The sequence below is a fragment of the Falco punctatus genome (genome assembly GCF_963210335.1).
Source record: "Falco punctatus genome assembly, chromosome: 14".
NCBI lineage: Eukaryota > Metazoa > Chordata > Aves > Falconiformes > Falconidae > Falco > Falco punctatus.
In genome coordinates this window covers 698,511-723,854 of record NC_137594.1, presented here as the reverse complement: position 1 = coordinate 723,854, position 25,344 = coordinate 698,511, and the positions used below count along the sequence as shown (strand labels likewise).

Genomic DNA, 25,344 nt, shown 5'->3' with positions numbered 1-25,344 from the left:
GGCGGCACACGCGAGGAGAGCGGCACTGAAGAACTAAATGACCCAGCGGAGGGATCCCGTGTGTGACTATGTACAGTACCACCCCGATAGGCGTCCGCTGAGGCCCGGCCCCGGCGTGGAGGTTCCGGTAGCGCGGCGTTCCGCCTGCGGTTCCCCCTCCTCCGTGCCGGGAGCCCCGCCTCTACAGCGGACGGGAGCCGGTCGGCTGAGGGCAGCGCGCAGGGTCGCGGGTGGAGGGGTCTCCAGCCCTCCGAGGGCCAGGCGGCGGTGGCAGCTCCGGGAGGGAGGTTCGGGCCGAGGCTGAGCCCGGTCCCGGGGCCTCAGTCCTGCCGCCGCTTTTCTCCGGGGCGGCGCGGCCCGGCCTCGAGGGTAAGCCGGGCCGGCGGGAAGCCCCGGCGCTGCCCGCAGACCCCGCAGAGGCGGCGGGCTCTGGGCCTGAGGGGAAGCAACCCAGAGGCTCCCACACCGCAGTGCGGGGCGGTTCAGTTCTAAATGGATGCAGGCGTTCATAACGCACGTGGTGGCTTTTAAATTAATAGTAAAATCGTGATTTTTGACCTTGCAGGGTGAGTGCGATTCTGGTGAGCTCAGGTAGCACCAGGGTAGCCGCTTCCCGGCCCCGGCGCGGGGCTCGACAGCCGCCAGCGGCGGGGGCCAGGACTCGGCGCCGCTCCCGCGCTGCCCGCCGGGGTGGGCGAGACCCGCGGCTGGCACGGATGACCTCCTGCGGGCGGCCGGGGGCTGCTGGCCAGGACGGATCCATGAAAACCAGGTGAGATGCTTCAGATCGTGCAAAAACTGGCACCTGGGGTCTGCGGGCGAGGTCTTTGGCAGCCAGCACGGCACCGCCGCTGCCGTGCCGGGGCTTCCCGCGCCGTGCCGGGGGCTTCCCGGGGCCGTGCCCGCGCCCGTGCCCGCGCCGCGCGCTCTGGCGGCGCCGCCATCTTGCCCGTCTGTCTGTCCGGCGGCCCTTTGTCTGTCTGCGGCTCCGCGGCGCCTTCCAGCGGGACCGGGTAAGGCGGGCCAGGCCGCGGCCGGGACCGGATCCCGCCGTCCGCCTGAGGGGCGGCAGCGTCGGTGCCGCTGCCTGCGAAAGGCCGGGCCGGGCTGGCTGTCGGGCTGGATCCCTCGGTCGTCCGTCGGCACCCTCGGGGGTCCGCGCTGGGTTCTCCCACCCGGGCCTCTGCCGGTGGAGCGGGCTTCGTTTGGCTGTGTGTCCATCCGCGTGCGGGCTGGATCCCTCAGCTGCCGCCTCCCGTGTGCTGGGACTGCCGGCTGGATCCCTCTGTCTGAGGAGGGGGACGGGATCCCGGGGTCTGTCGGTCGGTGGGAGGCTGTCAGGATCCCTGTGTCTGCCTCTCTGAGGAGGCTGACAGGATCCCTGGGTCCGTCTGTCAGTGGGAGGTTAATGGGATGCCTGTGTCTATCTGTCTGAGGTGGATGACGGGATCCCTGTGCCTGTCTGAGGCGGATTACGGGATCCCTGTGCCTGTCTGAGGCGGATGACGGGATCCCTGTGCCTGTCAGAGGCGGATGACGGGATCCCTGTGCCTGTCAGAGGCGGATGACGGGATCCCTGTGTCCGTCTGTTGGGGAGGCTGATGGGATCCCTGTGTCTGTCCTTCCAGGGGGAGATGGATTCAGCTCCTCCTTTGTCAGTCTGTCTGTCTGAGAGCACTGTTGGGATTGATTCCTTTCTCAGTCAGTCTGAGGGTGAGGAGTTGGTGTTTCCTCCCTTGTAAAGTCTGAGGAGGTTGGTGTGTCCCCACCTGCGAGGGACAAGGGCTGCGCACCCTGCCCCACATGCAGTGGGCTCGGTGGTCCCTCCCCATGTGAGGGCAGGCAGTCTGTCCCCACCTGCCTGTCCCTGTCCCTGCCTGCCTGGGGAGGTCCAGGCAGCAGGGAGGGTGCAGCAGCACAGTTGTTTCCCTCTGCCTGTGCCTGCCTGTGAGGCGGGTGAGGTCAGTCTCTGAGAGGCATCTCTCTGGGCCAAGACCTGTCCCTGGGCTGACCACACTGTCCTGTCAGCTGCTGCCACCATGTCTGGATCTATGAGCATCAGGCAGCTGGTTCCCTTATCTGCCTGAGCTGGGCGGTCCAGTGCCTGACACCAGCCTTCTGGGCGTGGTAGGGCCTTCTGTCCCCTCAGTCTCTCTCTGGGTGAGGGGCAGAGGTGGGGCAGGGTCTGCAGGTTTATTAGGCTCTTGCCCTCTTGGCCATAGGAACAGACAGGAGGGGGATTGATGTTTGGACTGAGACTGCACACACTCTTGAAGTGGGGCACTCAGCTTTTTGTATGCTGGGGACAGGATTGCTTACAATTTTGCTTGAGAACTGGGTGGGACTGCCTTCACACGGTGGTTTGTGAAACACTTGTGGATTGTGTTGGGTGCTGACACTGAATATGGCTGTGGTGATGAAGAATGAGCCCTGTGGGCAGATGGGTGGGGAACGACCCTGAGACAGCCAGCTGCATTTGGCTGGAGGCTCACAAGGTTCCAGTAGTGTGTGTGACAGGCTCTTCTCTTCTCAGGTGAGCCCTCTGCTGAGGGAACAAACACTCTGTGCTTCCAGGTCAGGGAAACATGTCCCGTCGGAAACAGACCACTCCTAACAAAGTTCACTGTGAGTATTGTGTTACATAGCAACATGGGATCCTTGCCTTAGCTGGAATGTTGTGGAGTGAAATGGGGAGGGGGGGAATGGTGGAAAGGTACAGTTTGTGGGGGAATGGTGGTTACTCACATTTCGTCTTAGGGATTGTAAGAATAGAAACTGAGCTCTGTGCGTCAGGGGAGCTGGCTGTGTCCTGGCATGGCAGGACAGGGATAGGCTTGAACAAACAACTGATGCTGTAAAGGTAGGTGTGTATGTGCAGGGCCTGCAGCTGTGCTTTGCGTTCACAGTGTCACAAGTGCAAGTTAGTATACTAAGAAATGTGACATCAGGGCTCTGGCCCATCTTGGGTAGCAAAGGAAGTTCTAGGCAAGTTCAAGGGCGTGGCTGAAACCCAGAAAGTCCTGGGTTCTGATCTTTTCCCTACCACAGACTCAGCTGACTGGCCTTGGACATGTTACTGAAGCTCACTGTATCTCAGTTTCCTACCAGATAGTGTAAGATAAAGCCATTTGCTCTTTTCTCGCAGGGAATGGGCAGTGCCTAAGTAATTTACTGGACAGATAAATGCTATCTGTCAGATCATTTTTGAGCTGAGCTGATAGGACAGATCTCTGTTTCTCCAGCATTGTCAAGACCCTGGTGTTTGTTTGAGAGTGAAGGGGTTAAGATGCTGTACATCAGTGCTTCAGGCAGGCTACAGCAGGATGTTAGTGGAACTGGGAGACACAGATGGTTGTTTGGCTGCAAAGGGGAAACTGCACATACATGGCTTTTGACTGATCACAGCAGAGGGAAGCTGGGGGGACTGAAGCTCTGTGCCCTTGTTCGTACTCAGCTTTGTGGCTGGAGACATTTGGGCTGGAATGAGGAAAAATTGCCGCCTCTGTAGGCATGTGAAAGCAAGGCTGATGAGAGGGCTGTGGGTATTGCTAAGCTGCAGTAGCCGTCAGGAGTATGGGACAGAGAGCTGAATGCTGCAGCTCTAACACTGCTTTGCTTTGCTGATGCTGCTGGCTTGCACGTCTGTGTATTTCTTTCTCTGTGCATTTCTTTCTCTGTGCTGCCTTTTTGCATGGGTACAGCAACAGGAGTCTATGCATGCTGTTCTCTGTACTAGGGGAAAATACAATGTGATATAGCCTAACACTTTGCACACTCGGTGAGTGTATTGGGGAGAATTACCTCTGTCTGGGACTTGAAAGCCCCATTGGCTGCTAGAGCTAGGCATGGGAGAGCTGACAAAGCTTTCTGTGGTGGCCAGCCTTCAGGAGTCTTGAGGTGTGGCTTCTGGCATCTGCACTGACTTGTGCTCTCCCATTCCTGCTTCTGGGCGCTGTGTTCAGCAGTGGGCAGAGCATAGCTTTGATTTGCTTGATGGTACAGTAATGACTTTGGAACTGTCTTCCTTAGAGAAATTTGACAGGTCCTGTGTTTTGTGCTATGATGCCAGTAACACAGCTATGTCCACACACTTTTGCTTTTGAGAGTGCCCAGACGTTGGGGCTGCTGTTTAGATCAGACATACAGAGTCACAGTCTCTCATGTATGGAAACCAAGGGGTGCAACAGCTCTAATGGTGCAGGTAGACTTTCCGTGGTGTTTAGGTAGGCTGCTTTCTGTACCCCACTGTGTAAAGGTTATATTCTTCAGAAACTTATACTATTATATACGTATTATGGAGTTCAGTTGTGCGGTGTTTTCACAGTGAATGCTGGGTTTTTTATCTACAATACAAGTGATTGTATCTCTAGGTTTGGTCTCAGGGGAAGCTATCTGACAAACATGCTACCAGTGGGCATGATGTTGAGGTTATGGCATCTGGTGTGCCACAGAGAGGAATTCTGGGACCTGTTCACCTGCTTTACATGCAGTACATTGCTCCAGAGCAACTGTTCAACATGAGCCATCAGGAGCAGCAAGTAGGACCACAAGAAAATAAAGGGACCAAAAGATACAAGAAACATGTCAATGATGATGTCTCCAACTTGGGATGGAAAATCTTGTCTTATGATGAACACCACCAAATCGTTGGGACTTCTTTGTCTACCTAGCCTGCTGTGTATCTGGAGGGCCCAGAAATGCCATGCAGTGCACTGACGAGGATAATCGGAGAGAGCATCAGCTCCAAGAACTGGGTGAGCCAGCAGAATGAGGAGTCAGGCTGAGACATAGCAGACACGTTACTGAGACTTCTTCACAGGGACTGAAGTGGTTGGGAGGAAAGGAATAAAAGGGACAGCAGGTATGCAGCTTTTTATGCAGTTATCTGCAGCTGGGGTCTGATTTGGCAGGCTATGGGGCTGGGAAAGTGCTTTTTGGATTTGCATAAATACCACTGTGAATATCTAACTGGACAGATTTGTGGGAGGACAGTGCCTACTTCTTCCTTGCATGGCCACTCCATGTTATCTTCTTTCTTGGATTCACTAGGGTGGGCAACAGCTGCAGATCTCCTCTTCCTGGCTTGCTCGGTGCCACCTCTTTCCAGGGATACTTTCCAGGCTTGGCATGGCCCTCATTTAACCTTGCTTTCACAACATGGTTTGCTGCCCTCACTTAGCATAGAATCACTTTGTTTGGCATGCAGAGCAACCAGCTGGGAAGTTGTGTGGTCATAAGTCAAAACAGTTCTAAATAGAAGTTGATGTGTAAGGAAATTCAAAATAATACAGAAACAGTGATGAAAATCACTATTATCACAAAAGTCCCATTGTGCATGATGGCCAGTCCTTCTGCAGTTCTAATTGTAGTCATTTCCCCTTTGGCAGGCCTTCAGCACATAAATGGCTCTTAATTTAATTTTGTTTTGCCACATGGTGCATGAAGAATACACCTGATAAAGTGTTAACAAATAAAACTGTAGTAATGGAATGCACCTATTGCATTGCCCATTCCACACTGAATTGAAAAATACAATGCAGTTACGTTGTTCCTGTGGAGATACCTTAACTGGTTCAATTTGGTCTGTATTTTCTCCCAGAGTCTAAAGTATAAAAGTATCAAATCTCTGTAAGCAATTCATCTGATCTTGCATTCAAGCCCATCCGTTGCTGCACTCCATCAGTTATAGGCTACTCACTGTTCTTGTGCTTGCCAAAAGTTTGCTGCAGGTGTTAGTGTGTACTTTTATTTTCTGTCACTGCTGTCCCATGAGCTGGCTTGCTTTCTATTGCTTGTACCCTTTGCAAGTGACGCTTATTTTAAAACTCTTGAGAACAGCTTTTCTTAGTCAAATTAATTCCCACTTCCTGGATCTGTTTATTGTGGTCCAAATATCCCATTAATCCTCTATTTCCTTCCCTCTCCCTTTGACACACACACATTCTCTGCTCTTCAGTGTTCCTTGAATTCTGCTGTCTATAATATTCCCAGTTTGAAGAGAAAGCATCTCACAAGAAATAGCACCCAGCATTCAAAACCGAGCAGAAATGTTACTTGCATCAAAATCCTTGGTTCTTAAAGGGCTCTGTGGGCTGCCATTGTTAACTCTTTCAATTGTGTTGTTTTTCATTTCAGTAACCACTACAGCAGTGTGGACAACCCAGAATAGCGATGGGGCAGGTGGACTAGATCCACAGTGGTGGAAAGACTTGCAAATTTCAGGTCCAGGAAAGGAACACAGAGAAGACCTACATGAACAGGGACTTTAAATTTGATGTACAAGGAGGGAATACAGTGGCTCATCTCTGAGAGACCTTTCTGTTTAGGAAGGAAGACAGGGGAACAATGCAGTTTCTTTTGATTTTTGTTTTGTGGATTTTGGGGTGGGGGTTGTTTGTTTGTGTGTTTATTTTCCAGAACACCTGAGAGTTATCCTGCATTCATACAGTTCAAGAAGGGAAGGGCTCAGGAAAAAAAGTCATTGCTGGCTACCAATTTGATATACCGCCAGATCCTAGCAGTCATAACTGCCCTTCTTGCACAGTGCCACAGGGCTGCCCCCTTCCTCCACAGCTGCTCATCTGGCATCCCACTCATTTACAAGATTATGGAGAGAACTGGAATGCAAAGCAGAGGCATTTGTATGATCTTTCACTGTCCTACGTCTCTAGCTGTTTGTAAAACAAATACAGTGACTTGTTTTGGTGTTGTGGTCAGCCTACAGCCCTTTTTTGTATTTAATAAAGAAACTTCTGGAGAAGAGTCTGTGAATTCACTATTGAGCATAACATCCTTTACTGATGGCAGTGATCTTAAAGCTGTTGCCTGTCTTACTCCCTTTCCAAATGAATGGAAGTGTATTCAAAGCAGGGTGGAGGTGGGGGTGTAAGTGCCTGTATGTGAGCATGTATGTGCAGAAACAATAAAAGTATAACGCTGTACCTGTCAAACATTGAAGCCCTAAGCTTCATCAAAGTAGGACTTAGTCCATCAGTAGATGAACAGGACAATCTCCCCTAAGTTCTTTTGGAGACAGCGTTAGTTTAATATGTAAGAAGTTTTGTATAAGCTAAAGATAACATTTTTAAAAGTTTGCCTTTCCCAGTGCCATGATGCATTTTTAGATGCAGGCTAGTGGAGAATGCACAAGATGTCGTCGGCTAACAGCACTGGTTTGGTTAACAGTTTGCATTTTTGACTGTAAGCTGATAGTTCTCTGCACTGCACTGAATCAGTGCTAACTGGGTTCTGGGTGTGTTGTACAGAAAGGCCACTGGCAGACACAATCACTGTCTTAGTTGTGATTGATGCTAGTGTTACTGATAGGAGGAGTTCCCTCCTCCATCACCTTATATAAAGATCACAGCTTTTACAATCCTGCAGACTGCACGGTCGGTTTATCTGAGCAGGAACCCGCCTGCCATTAGACTCCAGGCTGCTGCTCAGTGGAAACAAACCATCTGGAAGGGGAAAGGGGGAAGCAAACAAACGTGTAACTGCTTCCACTAGCAGTTGCAGTGGTGTTTGGGAATCCCGTTTGGTAACTGCCACAGGTAGTATGTCTCCCAGCATAGTTTTACATCTGTCTTGTGTTCTGCAGGATTCCTCATTTCACTATACTTTGTCTTGCAATGCTTCTTTGGTCTCTGGGCTTTTATCCTGGTGGTCTCTGGATATCTGCTTCTTGGAACGGCACTGTCATTCTGCAGTGTCTGTTGTTAGTACAGTCTGTATCTCAGTCCCACCAAAGTGAGGTGGTGGTCCAGACATAAAAGCTGCACTCCAGGTCACGAAAACCATTCAGTGCTGGAATAGCTTCTCATGCAGGTATCTGTGTCACAGCAATCACAATGGTACCTGCCACTTTCAGTGACGAGTAGACTTAGGGTGCTCCTCAGCACCTCTCTTCAGCCTGCATGGATTGTGTTCTCAAGTCTTCTCTACAGAAACCTTTCTTACATTTCTGAAACAGAATAATAAATGCCTTCAAATGCTTTTGGAAACCTCCATGGGGATGTTGGGAACTAGAACTCTTCTCCCACAGTCTCTAAAACTTCTGAAGGTCTTTGAAATCTGTAAATTACTGCTTTTTAAAGCACTGCCGGAAATTGCAAGGTAAGCACCAGAAAGGCAGCGAGTATGAATATGGGGCAAAGCTGGCTGAAACAGTTTAGCACATGGGAACGTACCTGTCCTTTTAATAGGACTGGTGCTCTTTCAGTGAGTCGAGAATTCAATTCCCTGATTATACTGATGCCAGTTGTGGCCCTATATTAAAAGGTACAATTCTCTCCTGAAAATACGTTTTGACTTTTGTTTTATGTGAAAAATGCACTGTGTTTTCTTTAGCATTTCCGCATTTATGCTTTGAGTGGTTCTTGAGAACTTAAAAATTAGTTGATAAAATTTAACCCAAAAGCTAACCCACTGGGAACTTTTGACACCTTGTGTCCCAGGCAGTCCCAGCTCATCTACTGAGAGGTAAATCACAGCTACACCTGGAACAAGGCCATTCACTTGATTTAATGTGAAAATTAATGGTTACCTTTTATCGTTATTCTTTGGAACCAAAAGTTCTCCTTAGCTGGGACTGCTGTAAGAAGTTTTCTCTCTGAGAAGTACAAATAATTGCCTTCTTTCAATGTGTTTGACACCTGTTGAGCTACTAGTGATCAGTGTCTTTCAACAAAACAGACCGTAAGCTATCCTCAACAAGCATGTCAGCTTTCTGGGTTCATTCCCTTAGTTTTCTTGTTTTGAGCATATGAATTGTCACTGAGATTTATTTTAGCCAGAGTCATTCCTGGGCAAGGTGAGGTAATGAAGCAAGTTATCCATCGTGTAAGGAGGAGAACACCAGCTCTGAGCACAAGCACCTTCTTGGAGGGCAGCTTGTCCTCAGCCCTCCTGGAAGAGAAGGTGGTGACCGAGGATATCAAGGACAACCCCTGGTTTAGGGTCACTGGAGAGCAGATGAGGTGCCAGGCACTCAAGGAGATACTATTTTTGTGTAAGTTGCCTTTTATAGCAAGCAATGGGGCTTAACAATTTAGAAGAGCCGTATAGCACTATGCCTGATCTGGGATACTGTCATAATCCCCGAGTGGCTTCCTCCCCTGCCTAGAGCTGTGCTACAGTTCTGCTGGCAGATGGCTTGGTAGCAGAGAAAGCCACCTGTCTACATATGGCAGATATATGGGATCTCATGGGGTTTTTTTGCGGCTGGAGTGGCATATAAAGAGTATGCCCAGAGCAGCCTGATGCTGGACATTTCCACTAGCAAGACTGTTCTACACACAGGGTCCGGACTCGCATCAGCAGGTACAAGAGGCTGGTGTTGCAGAGTAGGCAAGCAGAGAGGTTACTTAAATGCTTTCTGAGAGGTGACTTCAGAGGTTCTGCACAGCGCAGGTGAGCAGCCCCACGCCTGTTGTGTTCTTGGCAAGCCTTAGTGGTGAAAGCAATGGAACAGCACCAGTCTAACTCTTTGTCCTTGTGGCTGCTAGGGGAACAAGTCTTTGCAGGGCTGGAGGAGCAAGCCCGCCAAGCCATGATGAAAAACAACTTTCCTGGAGCTCTTGGGGACCAAAGGCCAGCCATTCATCCACTGCAAGACCCCGACTCCAGCAGCAGTGAGTTCCACCCCTTCCAATAATGGCAAGGTAGTAAACTGGGGAGACCCTGCCAAGGGGTGAGGCTAGGTGCTGCACAGCTTGTGGGGGTCCTCTGAGGACCATCTTTCCCTCTTCCTTGTCTGGGTTAGCCCTTGGTTCCTGGGCAGGACTTTATCAGCAAACAGCAAGAGCAGGGCTGCTCCCTAGGGGAAAGCAAGGCCAGAGCCAAGGACCACAACACAAACTGGGCAACGACCTCACCACTGGGATACAGTTCCAGTTACCAGAGCAAGGTGGTAACAGTAGCAGGTCCAGCTGACAGTCCAGGGCCTGTCAAGGAAGGCAGGGCCACAGGCCAGGCCCAGGGACTCCACAGAGCACTGCAGGCCCTGAAGTGCCCCAGCCTGAGTTTAAATGGAGCCCTGGTTGGAGGGGGTGGGTAGAGGCCCTAGGTCAGGCTGGTCAGGACAGTTGAGGCCTATGAGTACCCTCAGTGTCCCAACACTTGGAATAACTGTTCTGCATGTTCCAGGTGGCAGTGATGATGAGGAAACCACCCAGGATGAAGTTTCTTCCCATACATCTGAGGAGGATGGCTCAATAGTGAAAGTGAAGAAAGAATTAGAAAATGCAGAACAACCTGTGGCTGGAACCCCACTGATGAGAGAAAATGAGGCAAGTGTGTACTGGCTCTGCACTCACCTTAGCCTCCCAGGGAGGGAGAAGGGCACTATCTAAATGCCTCCTCTCCCCAGCATGGTTTCTTGTCATCTTTTCCCTCCTGCCTCCTCCAAACAACATCTCCTGGAATGAGGAAAGGGTATGAAGAGCTCTTGGGCTGCCAGGAACTGGAAATAGCAGGCACAAACTGCCATTTTCCTGGCTGGCTGAGATGGTTGTGTGGAGCGTGCCCCCTGTGCCTTTGGCTGACTTCCTCTTCCCTTCTGCTGCAGGGCAGCCCTGCCTACCAGAGCCACTCTGCCGGTGGGAGCCTGGGTGTGAGTGGAGGCCACGAGGCCTCCCAGAGACAGCACAAGTTTTGCTCAGAGGCTACAGAAAGGAAGTTTTAGACTGCAGGAGCACAAACCAGCCCTAGTGGGACTGGGCACGCAGCACTTGATCTGGTTAAGGCCTGCCTGCGGTGTTGGCTAGATATTAGGGGTGTGGTATGCCTGTGTGTGTGTGTGAGATCTGTGCACCTTACATCAAAGTGGTTTTTCCTCTCTGTAGGTGCCGGAGAGTTTGAATGCTGACCCTATGGTGGGACTGTCACAGTGCCCCCTCTGCCAGATGGAGTGTGGAAGCAGAGAGCAGCTCATTGCTCATGTATACCAGGTAGGGGATGGTTCCAACTGTGGGATATCTCTGGCCTTAAGCCCCAAATCCAGAAACAGCCCAAAGCACAGTATGGCTTTGTTCTGGTCTTTGCAGTCACTGAACTGAGCTTCGAGCTAGGATGTGATTGAAGTTTACAGCAGTAAACTGCACCTAGAGGGTGTTCTGGGGAAACAATCAACAAGGCACCAGTCTGCAGATCTGGAAGACACAACTCTGTCCCAAGGTAGTCTCTGCAAGTAGTTGCAGGCTAAGACTAGGCAGTTCCTTCAGATTAAATAGGGAAGCAATTTTTGCATCATTCAGTGAGATGAGAAACCTTCCTCCTAATCACCCAGTTCTTTATTTTGTAGCTGTATTACAGTTCCTACCTATGAAAACAGCTGTTGTTCCTCTGAAATGATTCCAGTATTGCAGGAAATCTGTGCTGGAATCTCACAGGTTTTGTTGTCAGTGCTTTCTTCACAGCACATCGAATTCTGTAAAAGAAGGAATGAAGCAGAACTGAACTGGCCACTTACCTGCACCAGCTGACTGTCTCCATCTAAGCACTTCCCCACCAGCATCCTTCCTGCTGTTAGTCCAGTCATGCTTTGTTGAGCAACAGCAGCTCCTCAGATCATTTCTGAAAACAAGGGTCAGGTCCTACGATCCAAGTGTTTTGGCCTTATTTGTTTCTCTTGCACTGGAGTGGAGCTGTAGAAAGGTTTCCTCCTTGCTGTTTGACTTGTGACACCCCAAATGTCTTGAGCTTGGTCTAGGAGCTGACAGACAGAGGTTTAGTGGTAAGGTGTTCCCATTCCAAGAGGCTGAACTGAGTAATTTACATTATCTGATGAGCCTGCCTCAGACGGGGTAGGGAGCTGGGCAATTTGTAACTAACAACTTGGTGGTTGTTTTGCAGCACACTGCAGCTGTGGTGAGTGCCAAGAGCTACATGTGTCCTGTATGCGGCAGAGCCCTCAGCTCACCGGGATCCCTTGGGCGACATCTCCTGATCCACTCAGAGGACCAGCTGTCAAACTGTGCAGTGTGTGGAGCACGCTTCACCAGCCACGCCACATTCAACAGGTCAGGGTCGGCCTGGCTGGTGAGTGGGCTAGGGTACCCACATTAAAGATTAGGTGGGTTGCCTTGAATGACACAGAAGTCGTGGCTCTGGACCCACTGAGGCCTGTAGGAGAGCTGTGAACACCCCCAGTGAGTGAGATTCCCTCAATCCCCTCCTGCCTGCAGCTCTGCATCACCTGCCAAGACCTCCACGGGCTGTGCTGCTAAAAGGGTGTTCCTTAGTTCTGTGAAGAACTAGAGCTGTGCAGGAAGCACTGGGGTCTCCAGTCACTGGAGGACAATCAACTGTTTCCCTTGCCCAGCAAACCATCAGAGTAGGTCTGTACTGCCCAGATGTGTTCGTCATTTCCAGAGTGGGACTACAGGCAGAAACCAAAATGTTCCTTGTTTGTGTCCTGCCTGGTGAAGGGTTATCTACTGACCAGTGGAACAGGGCTGAAGGGAGAAATCCAGATATGATGGGGAGGAGCAGCTTGCTGGCTGATTGCTGCTCTTGTGCTCTTCCAACCCAGACACTGCTCTGGGCTAACCTGCTTCCTACCCCTGCATATGATGTTGCTTCATTTTAGATATTCAGACATGTCTGTGGGCAAGAATGGTTTAGCAGAGGCCTCTGTTATGGGCTGTAGTAGAGGCACTGTTCACTGCAGCCCCCTGGGCAGTCTGAGATGGGGCTCATCCATCAGCACCAAGTCTCTGACTTTCTGCTCTTTCTGCTTTCCAGCGAGAAGCTGCCAGAGGTGCTCAGTGCAGATCGCCTGCCAGCACCACAGAGCGAGGGCCCCTCCAGTGTTGAGGGGAAAGACATTGCCTTTCACACCCCTGTGTATCCTGCAGGCATCCTCCTAGTGTGCAACAACTGTGCTGCTTATCGTAAGCTGCTGGAGGCACAGACACCTGGCATGCGAAAGTGGGCACTTCGTCGGCAGAACGAGCCCTTGGAAGTGCGGCTGCAGCGCCTGGAGCGGGAGCGTACAGCCAAGAAGAGCCGGCGGGACAATGAGACACCTGAAGAGCGGGAAGTGAGGCGTATGCGGGATCGAGAAGCTAAGCGCCTGCAGCGCATGCAAGAGACAGATGAGCAAAGGGCACGGCGGCTGCAGAGAGACCGGGAAGCCATGCGACTGAAACGTGCAAATGAGACCCCAGAGAAACGACAGGCCCGGCTCATCCGGGAGCGTGAGGCCAAGAGGCTCAAGCGGCGCCTGGAGAAAATGGACATGATGCTCCGGGCACAGTTTGGCCAGGACCCCTCTGCCATGGCTGCTTTGGCAGCTGAAATGAACTTTTTCCAGCTGCCAGTGAGCAATGTGGAGCTGGAGAGCCAGCTGCTGGGCAAAATGACCTTTGAGGAGCAGAGCAACAGTGCACTGCATTAAGCTACAGCCAAGGACTGTGCCACTTCTGCTGCACCTGCCACAGGTGCACTAGCAGCCTTCAACATTCAGGAGGCTGCTGTGGGTCCCTGGCTGACTCTCCCTGACAGATGGTTCTGGATTTCTCCTGGAAATAGGAGGATAACGGAGCTGAGAGATGTCTGCCAAAGTAGCTCTGGTGGGAGCAGATTCTGAGGATACAGACTGCTCTGGGGGCCAAGTCACAGCCTGTGAACAGAGAGAAAATAAATTAATGCTCACGTTTGTTTAGTCCCCTTCTTTACCTGTTGCGCTTTGCCCTGTTCTTGGACCCTTTCCCCATAGGTGGGTTTGGGCTGCTGCAGTTCTGCCACAGGTGAAAGCCTACCTCACTAAAAAGGGATTTTGTTTACTGCAGCATGAATTATGAAGCTGAGGACTTTGATAGCCCACAACTCCTCCAGGAGTAAATCCCTTGCAGTTTGTGCCCAGAAAAAAGAAGTAAAGGAGGATGTTGTCTCCCTGGAAATGGCTATGCACACCCTTTCTCTTAACACTATCATTATGTGCTTATTTGCAGTAGCATCCATGGGAAAACTAAGAGGAAACTGAGTTCCTGTTCTAAGATACCCCACATAAACACTAACAGAAAGGCTGACTGAGGTAAGCAAACAGCAAACAAGTTTGCTGGTTTACTCACAAGTTAATTTTCACTTAAACAGCATTTCAGGTTTGCAAGTGAAAGAGCTCATTGAATGGTAAACAGTAAGGGTAGGTCAGTTCTCCAGTGCCGTACGGATTTGCTTTTCCCTTCATTCAGCACTGGTGAGGCCACACCTGGAGTGCTGCGTCCAGTTCGGGGCTCCCCAGTGCAAGAGAGGCACAGACATACTGGAGAGCATCTAGTAAAGGGCACTACAATAGGGAAGGGATTGGAGCATCTCTCCTACACAGAACGGCTGAGAGAACTAGGACTGTTCAGCCTGGATAAGAGAAGACTTGAGGGAGGAATCTTGTCAATGTGTATAAATACCTGAGGGGACAGCGTAAAGAAGACAGAGCCAGGCTGTTTTCAGTGGTGCCTAGTGACAAGACTAGAGACAATGGGCACAAACTGAAACATGGAGGGTTCTCTCTGAACAACAGGAAACACTTTTTCACTATGTGGGTGCCGGAGCACTGGCAGAGGTTACACAGAGAGGTTGTGGAGTCTCACACCTTGGAGGTATTTAAAAGACACAGTCCTTGGCTGCTGGCTGTAGATGGCCCACAGGGCGGGCGTTGGACCAGATGACCCCCAGAGGTCCCTTCCCACCTCAGCCATTCTGCAACGTCATAGTAAGCTGAGCTGATTCAACCACTTCCATACAGCCAAATGCAAGGCTGCTCATCTAGGCCCATGGATTGCACTCCAGTTACTTATTCTCATAGTAAATTCCTCTGTGACTAACAGTGACTTTCAGTGGTCACTGCAGGTAACACTGTGGGGCGAGGGGACGACCATTTGTACACAGAACCACACAGGTAGAAAAGAAAGTTGCTTTTGCTTCCATACTGCAGCAGCAAAATCAGCGAGAGGAATGTGGAAAACAGGTGAGCTGGGGAGGAGCCACGGAAAGCTACAATAACTGCGTCTGGAAAAACCTGTCAGGCAGTAGGGAATTTAAGCCTTCTTTAGTTTATTCAAGAGGTAGCCAAGGCAAAATGTAATCGTAGTCTGTACCTGTATGAAAAGGTCCCCACTGCTATTATAAATCATTATGAAACTATACACTATGGAAATCAAATGTAGACGCATTTAAACATTAGCACAGAAGGACTCAGGGGGAGGCAAAGGGGTGGTATACTGTCCATTATTCTGTTTCTTCAAGAATTAGCATCAAAAAATGCATGTGGTAGCTTTATGGTTTCCAAACGCCAGCCCACCAAACACTGGTGTGACACACATCTATGTTTTGTGGCCTTAAGACCCCCACTGCTTCCAGAGCATTTCCAGTTAAGGTCTGCAGTACAGTTATATGGTGGTCTAAATACACGGGGAGCTACTACCTTCTCTCTGATGGCTGTTTCTCTGCATTAAGTCAGAAAAGGTGACCACAAGACCCCTGCTTGAGATCAGAAGAGTAATGTTAAAACAAGAAGCAAAACCTTTTGGCCAGACTACATAGAAACCTGATTTTTCGCTCTTTTTTCAGTTTGAAACACTTTTAAGTCCCTTAAAACCCTAGTTAATGCTTACAATAATTGCCTTCAAAGTGCATAATGTTGGTTGGTTGTTTTTTTGTGAAAACAAACCAACCTTACAGACAGCCTTGTGGACACTTGCTACAAAAAGTATTTAATCTTTTCAATGGTACATTCTTCCACATGGCACTGTAACATCTTGCTTCCTCACCTTACAGAGGCTGCTTTAACATCTGATTCATCACATAGAACTGATATCCAGGAGTCATCCTGGCCTCTCTCACTGTGGGAAAAGGCACCAGATCTGGAAAGGATCTATTCAGTTCTGTGTTGCCATGCTTGTATCCTCCTTTGCTCTCTGAACTGACCTCTCTATTCTTGCCTCTGTCCATTTTCATACTCAAACCAGCATAGAGTCTGCATCCTGCAGCATTTGCTATTACTCTGCCTTGGGTGTTTTGCTTGGCCAACAGAGATGTAGCTTCACTCTGCCATCGGCAGCCGAATTTTCCCTGCAGTGTCACTGGTACTTGACCGTTATTCCAAGGGGTTCAGGAAACATCACATAACAGCAAAAGCACTTCAACACAGAATTATGGCTTACAATCCATCTGTCAGACAGCCTTTACCTTGCCCTTGCCACAAGTCTCCAGATCACTCTGTGCAAGAGCAGAGAAGCCACATCCTAATTATCAATTATGATACAGATGAGCAAAAAGTCTCAAACACCAAAGGAAAAGCTATTGGTTTATATATAGATATATATATATAGATATAGATATATACTGTGTTTACAGAGTCAACAAGTTAAATGCAATATTCATAAGAGCATTAACAATAAAAATACAATCTGTGTGTAGCCAAGTACAGACTTAAAATGGTAAAACAGGAAAAAGGATCTCACCAAAAGTACAAATATACAGTACAAATTGATTTATTTAAAACAGTTACAAAAAAAGCACAACAAAATAGAGATTATCCTTAGAATTATTAATGCTTTGTTAAAGATCAGGTAGGAGGAAGGGGGCAGGAACAAGGTTGGAGGGGAGCACCTGACTAGTTCTAAGGCTTTAGATACAATGCGGTTGGTTACATGTTAATACAGCCATTACATAACTGGGATTATAGTTGAGGGATCAGCACTTATCTACAAAGACCTCCTTGCCTCAGGGCAGCCCAGCCAGTTCCCCCAGTGTGACATGTCTGTTTCTCTGCTTTGCATGGGCAGACCCTCCCCTGGCGCTAAGGTGCCATGAAAGCGGAAAACAACTAGAATGTGCATGGGTGCATTTGCAGGGTGGGGTGGCAGCAGCCTAGAAGGACCTTAGGGGCAAGTCCTGTCCTCCATGGACAGATGTGAAGACCGTGGAAGGGCCTTGACCATCAGCATTTTAAGCCATACGTAGAACACACCCTGGGCCAAACTCTGTACAGAATGTGCATTCGTAGCCATCTTAGCAGCTTCTGCAAAGTTTCAGGCCCTAGGACAGCCTGAAAGACAAAGAGCAGTTGTGAGTGATGCTAGGGAAAGGCACATGTACTGCTGTGGGCAGGAACTAGCATTTGGGCTACTCAAGCTGCTGTAGTTTCTTTTACATTATTTTCTGAGTAACAAGGTTTGTTAGTTCTCTACGGGGGAAAGTGACTTCAAGTGTGGGGTGGGGACGGGATGGGGATGGGACACTTAATGAGAAAAGTGCATTATACTTGCGCACCTGCTGGAAAGGGGAGGCAGAGGGGCCTCTGCAGCTTTCCTTCTTTCCAGACAGAGCTTCCTCTGCATAGTCTGGTAGTGATGAGCGCTCATCGCTTGGACCAAGTCTCACGTTCCTGGAGCAAGTGTACGCATAGCCTAGAAACAAGCCAGGCCTCTGCTGGGCAGCTGACTTTAGGAATGTTTCATGAGATAGGACAGATGGCTACAGACACCCATTATTGCATCCTACAGACGCTTGCCACAGAGTGTGAGCTGGATAAAACCAAGGCCAGGAGGCCTCCTCCTCCAGGTTGGACAGACCACAGCTCTCCTCCCCTTCACAGCAGCAGCAGGAAAACAGTATATTTCTCTGATAAGCCTGTCACATCTCTGCCAGGAGAAAAGCCCAAATAACCATCTCATTCCACAATGTCTTCCTGGCTTTATCTCCTCCTTTCCCAGTAAACCTAAGAAAGAAAAGCTTCCTCCGTGGGCTCATTCATAGCCTTTCTGCCTACAGCAGAGCCTGTCTCAAACACTCCCTATCTCAGGAGAGCCTCAATGCTCAACACAGCAACCAACACAGGGTGCAGAGCAACACAGCCCAACCCAGGAAGGACAGATTCCAGTGACGATGAGTACTGCCAAGCTGGGCTAGAGGGCTGCCAGTGCCGCCCCCCCACCCACCGCCTCTGGGGCAAGCGCCCAGATGCCAAAATTCTTCGTATCAATGCCCCACCACAAGGTGTGCCCCAAAGCATTGCTTCCATGGAAGACCTGGCAGCTGAAACATGCACAACAGTGGGACTGACACAGAGTCTGGATAGAAGCACCAAGGTCAAATTCACCCTGGCATGTTCCACAGAGCTCAGGAGCACACTCAAGAGATGCACAGTGAGCCAAAGTCCAGGCCAGCGGCTGGGTAAACACCAGGGTGAGCACCTTCACAGCCCTTCAGCTGCTTACAGTACAAAGCTATTTTAGCCACATGGCATCTTGCCTCATACATCAGTGTCTTCCCTTTCAGAGCACTGTTCAGTGCAACTGAGATCTAGTAGTAGTTACAGTAACACACATGAGATAAGGCAGGCTCTCCAAACCCTCTCTCCAAAAGACAAGAGACTTCAGTGTTCAAAGATGCATGTGAGGGGCTCTGTGCCCTTCAGCTGCTCAGACACTCCCTGTGTGCAACCAGCCCTTCTACATTCACACACCGTATGTAGGCAAGATCCCTTTCTTAGCTGCCTGCCACAGCTCTGAATTCCTCTGCATGCACCATGCAAAGAACAGGCAAGAGAACCTGGGCTCCTCTGCCTTCTGCCTTTGGCCACAGACACCCTGGATATCCTGAGCATGAAGTACTAACTGACACTAATCGAGGTCTTTGCGTAGAATCCAATGAATAGCAACTGTGAAACACACAAGGTGATGAGGCACCTGGGCCCAGACAGTACATTTTACTGACAAACAGTGCCATGAAAATAGCATCTGTTCCCACAGCTGTTGCATGCAAGGAGGCAGAATCTTCACATGACAGCATCACTGTGACTTCATACATTTCAAATGCAGCTGATGAGACTGGAAACAGTGTCATCTGGGGGAAGCTACATGTGATATAGGCAGCATCCTTGTTCTGGAGAAACCCCCGTGAGGCACAAACACTGAAGGCATGAGTAGCGCATGTCTCCCTAAGGCCTGAAAAGAAACTGTCCTGGTGCAGGCATTTCAAAGGCAACAAAAAAGGCTAGCAATGTGCTAGGGAAACAGGACTGACAACCCAGATGGAAGGGACGTTCTGGAGACTCTCTAACTTGCCTCATAGCCAGCGGAGCACTGCTCCATCACACAGCCAACAGAAGCCTGCCAATTGCAGGTCACATTCCTGGAGAGCGTGCAGAACAGCCCTGAGACACCACTGCTGCAAGCTGACCAAAGGACAGCTATGCTGAGGAGAGGTGCTGACACACAAGCCATTCGGGGAAGGAAAAGCAGTGCCCTAGCCATCAGGCATGCCTGACAGAGAACATCAGGAAGATGAGCAAAGGGAGACAGAAAATGGTACGCTGAACATCAGGAGCAGCATCAGGACTCTAGTAGGGACCTGCACACTGGAAAGAGAGCCTCTTAAAAGCCTGGTCCTAACACAGAGATGGGCACCTTAATATAAGAAATACTTAATCCAAGAAGTCAAGTCAGTGAAGACTCTTACTGTCAACATAATAGTGACTATCCTTTATTCTAGCTAAGCAGTTAGAGCTGGTGTCATAACACACCATCAGAGAGGGCAAATTAGTCTAACTACTAGAGCCTTCACTTGAATGGAGTGTTATTACCATAATGAGGTATTAATATACAGTTGTATTAAATCTCACCATGAAAAAGACTACTCTTGATTTTACCATGCTGTTCTACAGAGGAACTCCGAAGTAAAGCATCAGAAAAACTATCACAAAACCACCCCAAAATGCCCCGTGATGCCATGATAATTTTAGAGTCCCTACATTAATCATAGAACTGTACTTAGCAGAAACATTGTACCTTGCCTGCACATGCACAAACACTTGTCTCTTGTCTAGAGCTTATTCAGGAAACTGCCTGCAGGGAAGAATTAGCCATCTGGAAAGTTTTCTTCTTATTTAGTTACAAAATATAGTCTCGGTCATCTCACAGTCATCCATCCTTCCTTAGAGAATGCTGAATATATTTTACTCCGGCTTTAAAAAAAACCAAAACAACCAAAGCCTGAAAACCAACCAAAAAACCCCAACCCCATTCATCCATAGGCTAAGCCTCTGCAAAAGCTCTAAGCCCAAGAGATGCTTTTTAAAAAATCATTATTAACATGGGAAGAAAGATTCGATTTGGTGGCAAATAATTAAATGTATTTTACTGATGTCTCCCGTCCCAACTTGTGTCCCATCCCAAGTGCTTGAGTTCCCTGTTCACCTACACCCAAACCCATCCTTTTGGTCCTTCCTCTTGAATTTCTGTGATTCATTCAAATCTTTACATTCTATGCAAGAAGAAAGAGCAGTTGGATTCAGTGGAAGAGACATTAAACAGAACCACCAGAGAAGCATCTCCATCCCACCCTCAAGAGCTCCCTTGGTGAACGGTCCTTTTAAAGTGCATGTGTGAAGAAAAGGGATACTGAGAGTAGAGCCCCCTCAACTCCAGTGGGGACCCATCTCTCCCCATCATGAGAAAGGAGGAATAAAATCTTCAGCAATTTTATCTGCTACTTTAAGCCATGTCTGCCCTCCTCATCTCCCAACCCATCTTGAATGCTTAGACCCTGCCCTGCAGGGAATCAAGTTATTCAGGGAGGTGCGAGAAAGCCCTACCCTCCAATCTCTGGAATGCTCCCATCGCAAGCTCATGAGCACATCCCTGTTCTCTACCCCAGCTAGCCTGTTGCTGCTCCCTGAGGCACTGGAGCCCTCTTGATTCCCCAAGCGGAACTTGTCAGCCACTGAACTGGAATAAACCCAGTCCTGCAGGGCAGAAAGCAGCCTTGCTGGTGAACCTGTCACAAAGTCTGTGCAATTTCTCCACCTGATGGTGAGGCTCACCTACAGGGGATGCCCTAGCTCACAGCCTCAAAGGGATCACTTCCCTGCATTTGAACGCCCTTCGATAGACAGCTTGACCTCCTGGGGAATGAAAGAGGGACGGAGCAGAGAGGGCCGAGGCTCCTCTGCCTGCATGCTGTATCTTTGGAAGCCTGGGGCTGTCCAGCTGTGCTGACTGCCAGTCTCAGGCTGAGAGGATTCTACAGGAGAGCTCTGGGCTGCACTGTCCCTATCTGTGTGGCTCTTCCTTTCAGCAGCTCTGTCAGACGGTTCTCTTGACCCCTGAGCTGTTCTTTCAGATCTCTCCCTAGTAGATAGCAACTGATCCGTGAGAGGGTAGTTAGCCTGAGAAGCGGAGCTGCCGTTCATGCTCTGTAAACTGATTGATATACAGACATCACCCACTTGCAGCCTGTGACAGGGCAAAGCAAAGAGCTGACCAGTCCGGCCTGGGCTACAGGAGGACCAGCCCTGGCCATACACAAAGAAGGGATGCTCTGGGGGCACATCAATGCTCACTTTACTTTGTTGCTCCCCGACCACAAAATGCAGTGTGACAAGCCCAGGCCACTGGCTTTCCTGAATATCCACCACGGTGCTGGAGTCAATCTTCAGGCCCCCGCTCACCTCTGCACTGCGAACAAAGTCTTGAGTCTGAAGGTCCTCCACCCGCTTCAGCTCTCCTGTAGCCAGCTGGATGATGGCTCCTTTCATGAAGTGAGAGGGCAAGTGTGAGGAGCTGGGTGGTTGCAGCTGGACCAGGTCCTTTTCAAGTGCGCTTCCTCCAGCCTGTGCGTCCGGGCTCCGCCTCACCAGGGTTTCTGAAGTGGAAGACCTGGTGGGCTCGGATCCAGCGGGAACCAGGACTGGCTTGCCGTTGGCTATCACCATTCCTTTGGTTAATTGTCTTTGTTTAACCGGCTCTTCAGGGGACATTACATACGGACTCCTGGACTGGCTTTTCTCGGCAGCCGCCCTTTCCACTGGGTTCCTCAGCACGTCCTTTGACTCCCCCTGCTGATCAGGGATATTATGGCAAAGGTTTAAGGGGCTCGGGTCATCTTTCCTCTGGGCTGCCAGAATATGATAATCCTGAGATGCCAACACCCCCACCACCCTCTGAACCTCCAGATCGGTGTCTGGGGTGCTTCTGTGAGCTGGCACAGAGACCTCTGTTCCCAACGTCTGGTAACCTGAAAGGAACTGTCCATCGACCACACATCCCGCTACAGCCCCTGGCAGACAGTCTTCAGCTTTACTGCTGGCAGAGTCCACAGCCTCACTGGTCCTCCTCACCACACTATGCTCCACATGTCTCTGTCCACCATTGGCAGCAGCTACCTCTGAACTCGGGTGACTGTCTTGCTGAAGAGACTCTGGGCTTCCGCCCGCTGTAGGTGTCTCATATGCAGAATACCCTGGTGGGAAGCGGGACATCTGATAATAAACAGGAATTCTACCTGGTGCAATATCTAATGGCTGGGTCCCAGCATGGTGCTGCATCTGGCCAGAAGGAGAGATTGCAGAAGCAGATTTGTTGAAGGTGTGGGTAGGAGAGGTAGTCTGGGGGGAAGGAGCGGCTTCTTCCGTGAAGAGAGAGGCATATGGCACAAAGTGGGGGACATGAGAGGCGGTGATGTTGGTGGAAGGAGACAGGAGAGGACTAGGCAGGAAGCCAGGAGGGACAGCATAGGGCACTGTGTAATGCGAGCCAATGAACTGTAGGGACGCTGGAGGGATCTGTGCGTAGTGGATGGGGGGGTAGGGCACCCCTGGGTGCTGGATTATTGGTGAAGTCATATTGAAGGTGGGAGGCAGAGGGCTCACGTTCACCACGGAGTGCAGACCCGTTGGTGAAAAGGTGGCGGGTGGCACTGCCACTTTGTAGAGCATCCCATACTGGTCCACCGTCAGCCCTGCCACTGCTTCCGTGGCCTCGCCAGGGCCATAGTGCAGAGCCGCAGGGCCTGGCCCCGCTGCCCGGGTCCAGTCGGGGCCCTCGCCCGAGGCCTGGGCAAGCCCTGCACGTCCTGTCTCGGTGCCGGTGCTGGCGGTAGGAAGTTCGCGCTTCTTTGGCGGGAGGCACTCCTGGCTCCGCTCGTGGCCTGCTCTCATGGTGCCCCGTGGTGTCCCGGCAGCCCCGGCCGCGACGCTCGTTCATGGGGGCACCCGCAGGGGCTGCCACACGCCGGCTCCCGGATCCCCGCTCCCGGCCACCGCCTCACCTGCGCCAGGAACAGAGGGAGTCGTCAGTCCCGGCCCCGCCACCGAGCCGCCAAGGGCCCCGGCGGCGGGGGGAGCCACCAGGCCGCAGGGACAGGGGCGGCCCCGGGCCCCGGCCGCGAGAACAAGCGAGCCGACGAACCCTGGCCCTACCCCGGGGCCGCGGCACCGGCTCCGGGGACCGACGAGAGCCCGAGCCCGGTCGCCGGCACCGGCCCCACCCCCGGCCCCGGCCGCGCCCCACCCCGCCGAATCCGAGGCGCCGCAGTCGCGTCGCGCCCCGCCACGGCGGGCCCGCCCGGTGCCCACCACAGCCCGCGGCTCACCCGCCATCGCCCGGCTCCTCCTCCGCGACCCCCATCGGCCCCGGCGCCGCCCGCGGCCACCTCCGGCCCGACCCCTCCCCGCGGCGCACGTCGATGACGCACTGCTCCGCGCGCCGGAAGCGCCTCACCCGGCGGCAGGGGGCGTGGCGGCGGCGCACCCGCAGCTGACGTCACCGGCCGACCGCAGTGCCGGTCGCCCTGGCAACCTGCCGCGCCCCCCGGCACCGCCCCCGGGGCCCAGGCTAGCCCCTGGGCGGTGATACCGGCCGGCACTGCTCTTCGGCGGGTAGGGCGTGCTGCTGGGCCGGCCGGAGGGGCGGGGCGCCGCCGGGAGCGCAGGCTTCCACCGAGACCTCGGCCCGGGCGGGCGGATCGGCTGCGGGGGAGCGAGCTCCTGCGGGGAAAGGCCGTGCCCAGTCCCCAGCCGCAAAGGCCGAGCCGTCCCGGGGCGCCTGCCGCGCCCGGCGCCTCAGACCGGGCAGCCGGCCCGGTTCTCACTGCGCGGGGCCGGTGGTGGAGGAACTCCTGCCCCACCGCCCTCTGCGCAGCCCTTCCACCTTCTGACTAAACGTACCCCTCGCCCTGCCTCGCACCCGGCGCCCTTGCTTGTCTCGGTGCCGCCAGCAAGCTCCTACGAGTGTGCGGCTTCTCGTTGTTCATCGGTTTGTGATGTGATAGAAGATCCTGGCAAGTGCGAGGAGAAGTTGCCCGGAGCGGGGTCTCGCCAGTTCCCGTTCCCCATCACACGTCAAAGTCTCTCCCACCCCGAACTCCGGGACTCGGGCTCGAGCGGCTGCGCCCCTTACACCCGAGCAGCGCCCGCCCCGCGTGACCCCTCACACGGGTCTGGGGTCTCCCCCCGCCGCTGGCAAACAAGCCCGGGCCGCTCCTCTGGTACCGCTGCCAGCACACGGCCATGTCCGCCCCAGGGCTGGTCTCTGAAAAACGTCCTCGCACATCTATAGATCAGACACTGCTTCGCGCCTGCTGCCGCCTCCGAGGCGTCGAGCCGAGCCTCTGATGTCAGGGAAGCGTGACGCTGTCCCCGGTGTCACTAGCGGACGCTTAAGGAGCTCAGGGGGGCTGACAGCAGCCTCCCCGCGGGAAACGCCGCTGGCCTCCACCCGGCAGATGGGCCCCGGAACGCTAGTTGCGGGCGACGCGACCCGGCCGGCCTCGCCGCGGGACAGCGCGCGTCGTGACACCGCCCCCGCGTGACGTCATCACTGACTGCCACGGTAGTGACGGTCGGCTTCTCGCAAGGCCGACCTCGCGGATGCTTCCGCCATGAAAAATAGTGCGAGCTGCCTTTTCCGCCTCGCCGCCGCCGCTGCCGCGATGTTCCCCCGCTGCCCCTTCTGAGGCTGACGCTCCGCTCTGCGCCCCCCCCTCCCGCCTCCCCGCGGCCGGTAGTGAACGGCCGGCCTAGGGGAGAGCGCCAGCGTGCGGATCCCTCCGCCTGCGGTATCGGTGCTGCGGCCGCGCTGTCGCCATTTTGAATGCCTGGCTCCTGCCGCTGCTGCTTCCTCTGCTCCAGGGACCGGCCCGGTGAGTGCGTCTGTGGCGCCCTCCGCCCCGGTCTGCCCCCGCGCCGGTGTTCGCCGCTCGCCTGCTCCCCTCACTGCGCCGCTGGCCGGGCTGGACCTACGCTGCCGCGGCCCGTGAGTTCCCGGCCGCCCGGGGCCCCCGCATGCCTGTGCTGGCGCTCCTGCCCGCCATCGAGCCCCGCGGCCGGGCCGCCACAGCGCCAGGGGCACTAGTGCCGGCGGCAGCCGCCCGGTGTGCACCCGCGGCCCTGCCACCGCGGCCCGTGCCCCCCGCCTCCGCCGGGCCTGGCTCAGACTCTGCCCTGCGCTCTCGGGCCGGCTCCCGTCTCCAGCGGCGCAGCGGAGCGCCCCGGAGGGGTTCCGGCTTCTGCCCGCTGGGCAGGATCTGCTGGCAGGGCTCCGCCGCCACCGGGCCCCGGGT

The 25,344-nt window shown here is 52.6% G+C and overlaps 3 protein-coding genes across 20 annotated transcripts in view; 2 read left to right on the top strand and 1 right to left on the bottom strand.

Annotated features, from left to right (window-relative positions):
• The first annotated feature begins 159 nt into the window (after positions 1-159).
• Positions 160-13,657, top strand: ZNF821 (zinc finger protein 821). 9 transcript variants are annotated; one of them, XM_080365159.1, is made up of 10 exons: positions 163-369; positions 566-772; positions 2,534-2,625; positions 2,758-2,860; positions 9,301-9,411; positions 9,507-9,632; positions 10,147-10,289; positions 10,845-10,949; positions 11,854-12,020; positions 12,745-13,657. In XM_080365159.1, the coding sequence occupies exons 6-10, from the start codon at positions 9,551-9,553 to the stop codon at positions 13,397-13,399; spliced, it is 1,152 nt and encodes a 383-aa protein (XP_080221285.1). In that variant the 5' UTR covers positions 163-369; positions 566-772; positions 2,534-2,625; positions 2,758-2,860; positions 9,301-9,411; positions 9,507-9,550; the 3' UTR covers positions 13,400-13,657. The 9 variants fall into 9 exon arrangements, with proteins under 9 accessions (XP_080221282.1, XP_080221280.1, XP_080221281.1 ...); XM_080365154.1 differs by having other exon boundaries at positions 161-369; positions 9,301-9,632; XM_080365160.1 differs by lacking the exon at positions 2,758-2,860.
• ATXN1L (ataxin 1 like) lies at positions 6,376-24,514 on the bottom strand (the record flags this gene model as incomplete). 9 transcript variants are annotated; one of them, XR_013923699.1, is made up of 4 exons in its annotated part: positions 23,377-24,514; positions 21,347-23,052; positions 11,471-11,713; positions 6,376-7,963 (listed from the first exon to the last, which is right to left on the bottom strand). XR_013923699.1 is itself a non-coding variant. In XM_080365128.1 (3 exons), the coding sequence occupies exons 2-3, from the start codon at positions 22,940-22,942 to the stop codon at positions 11,321-11,323; spliced, it is 1,596 nt and encodes a 531-aa protein (XP_080221254.1). In that variant the 5' UTR covers positions 22,943-23,052; positions 23,377-24,514. The 9 variants fall into 9 exon arrangements, 8 of the variants coding, with proteins under 8 accessions (XP_080221254.1, XP_080221249.1, XP_080221252.1 ...); XM_080365128.1 differs by lacking the exons at positions 6,376-7,963; positions 11,471-11,713 and adding an exon at positions 11,055-11,428 and having other exon boundaries at positions 21,455-23,052; XM_080365123.1 differs by lacking the exon at positions 6,376-7,963 and having other exon boundaries at positions 11,435-11,713.
• A 262-nt stretch (positions 24,515-24,776) lies between these two features.
• AP1G1 (adaptor related protein complex 1 subunit gamma 1) overlaps positions 24,777-25,344 on the top strand; it is a 51,973-nt gene continuing 51,405 nt past the window's right edge. The window contains exon 1 of one of the 2 annotated variants that reach the window (XM_080365120.1): positions 24,777-24,924. The gene's annotated coding sequence lies outside the window, so the exon portion shown is untranslated. The remainder of the gene's footprint in view (positions 24,925-25,344) is intronic. The other variant, XM_080365118.1, reaches the window with a different exon arrangement.

Bases quoted from the DNA above. Each gene is read 5' to 3' on its own strand.
- ZNF821 (XM_080365155.1), top strand. From the start codon at position 9,464: ATGGAACAGCACCAGTCTAACTCTTTGTCCTTGTGGCTGCTAGGGGAA. The intron at 10,290-10,844 runs GCAAGTGTGTAC...TCCTCTCTGTAG, and splicing joins CACTGATGAGAGAAAATGAG to GTGCCGGAGAGTTTGAATGC. The intron at 10,950-11,853 runs GTAGGGGATGGT...GTTGTTTTGCAG, and splicing joins TCATTGCTCATGTATACCAG to CACACTGCAGCTGTGGTGAG.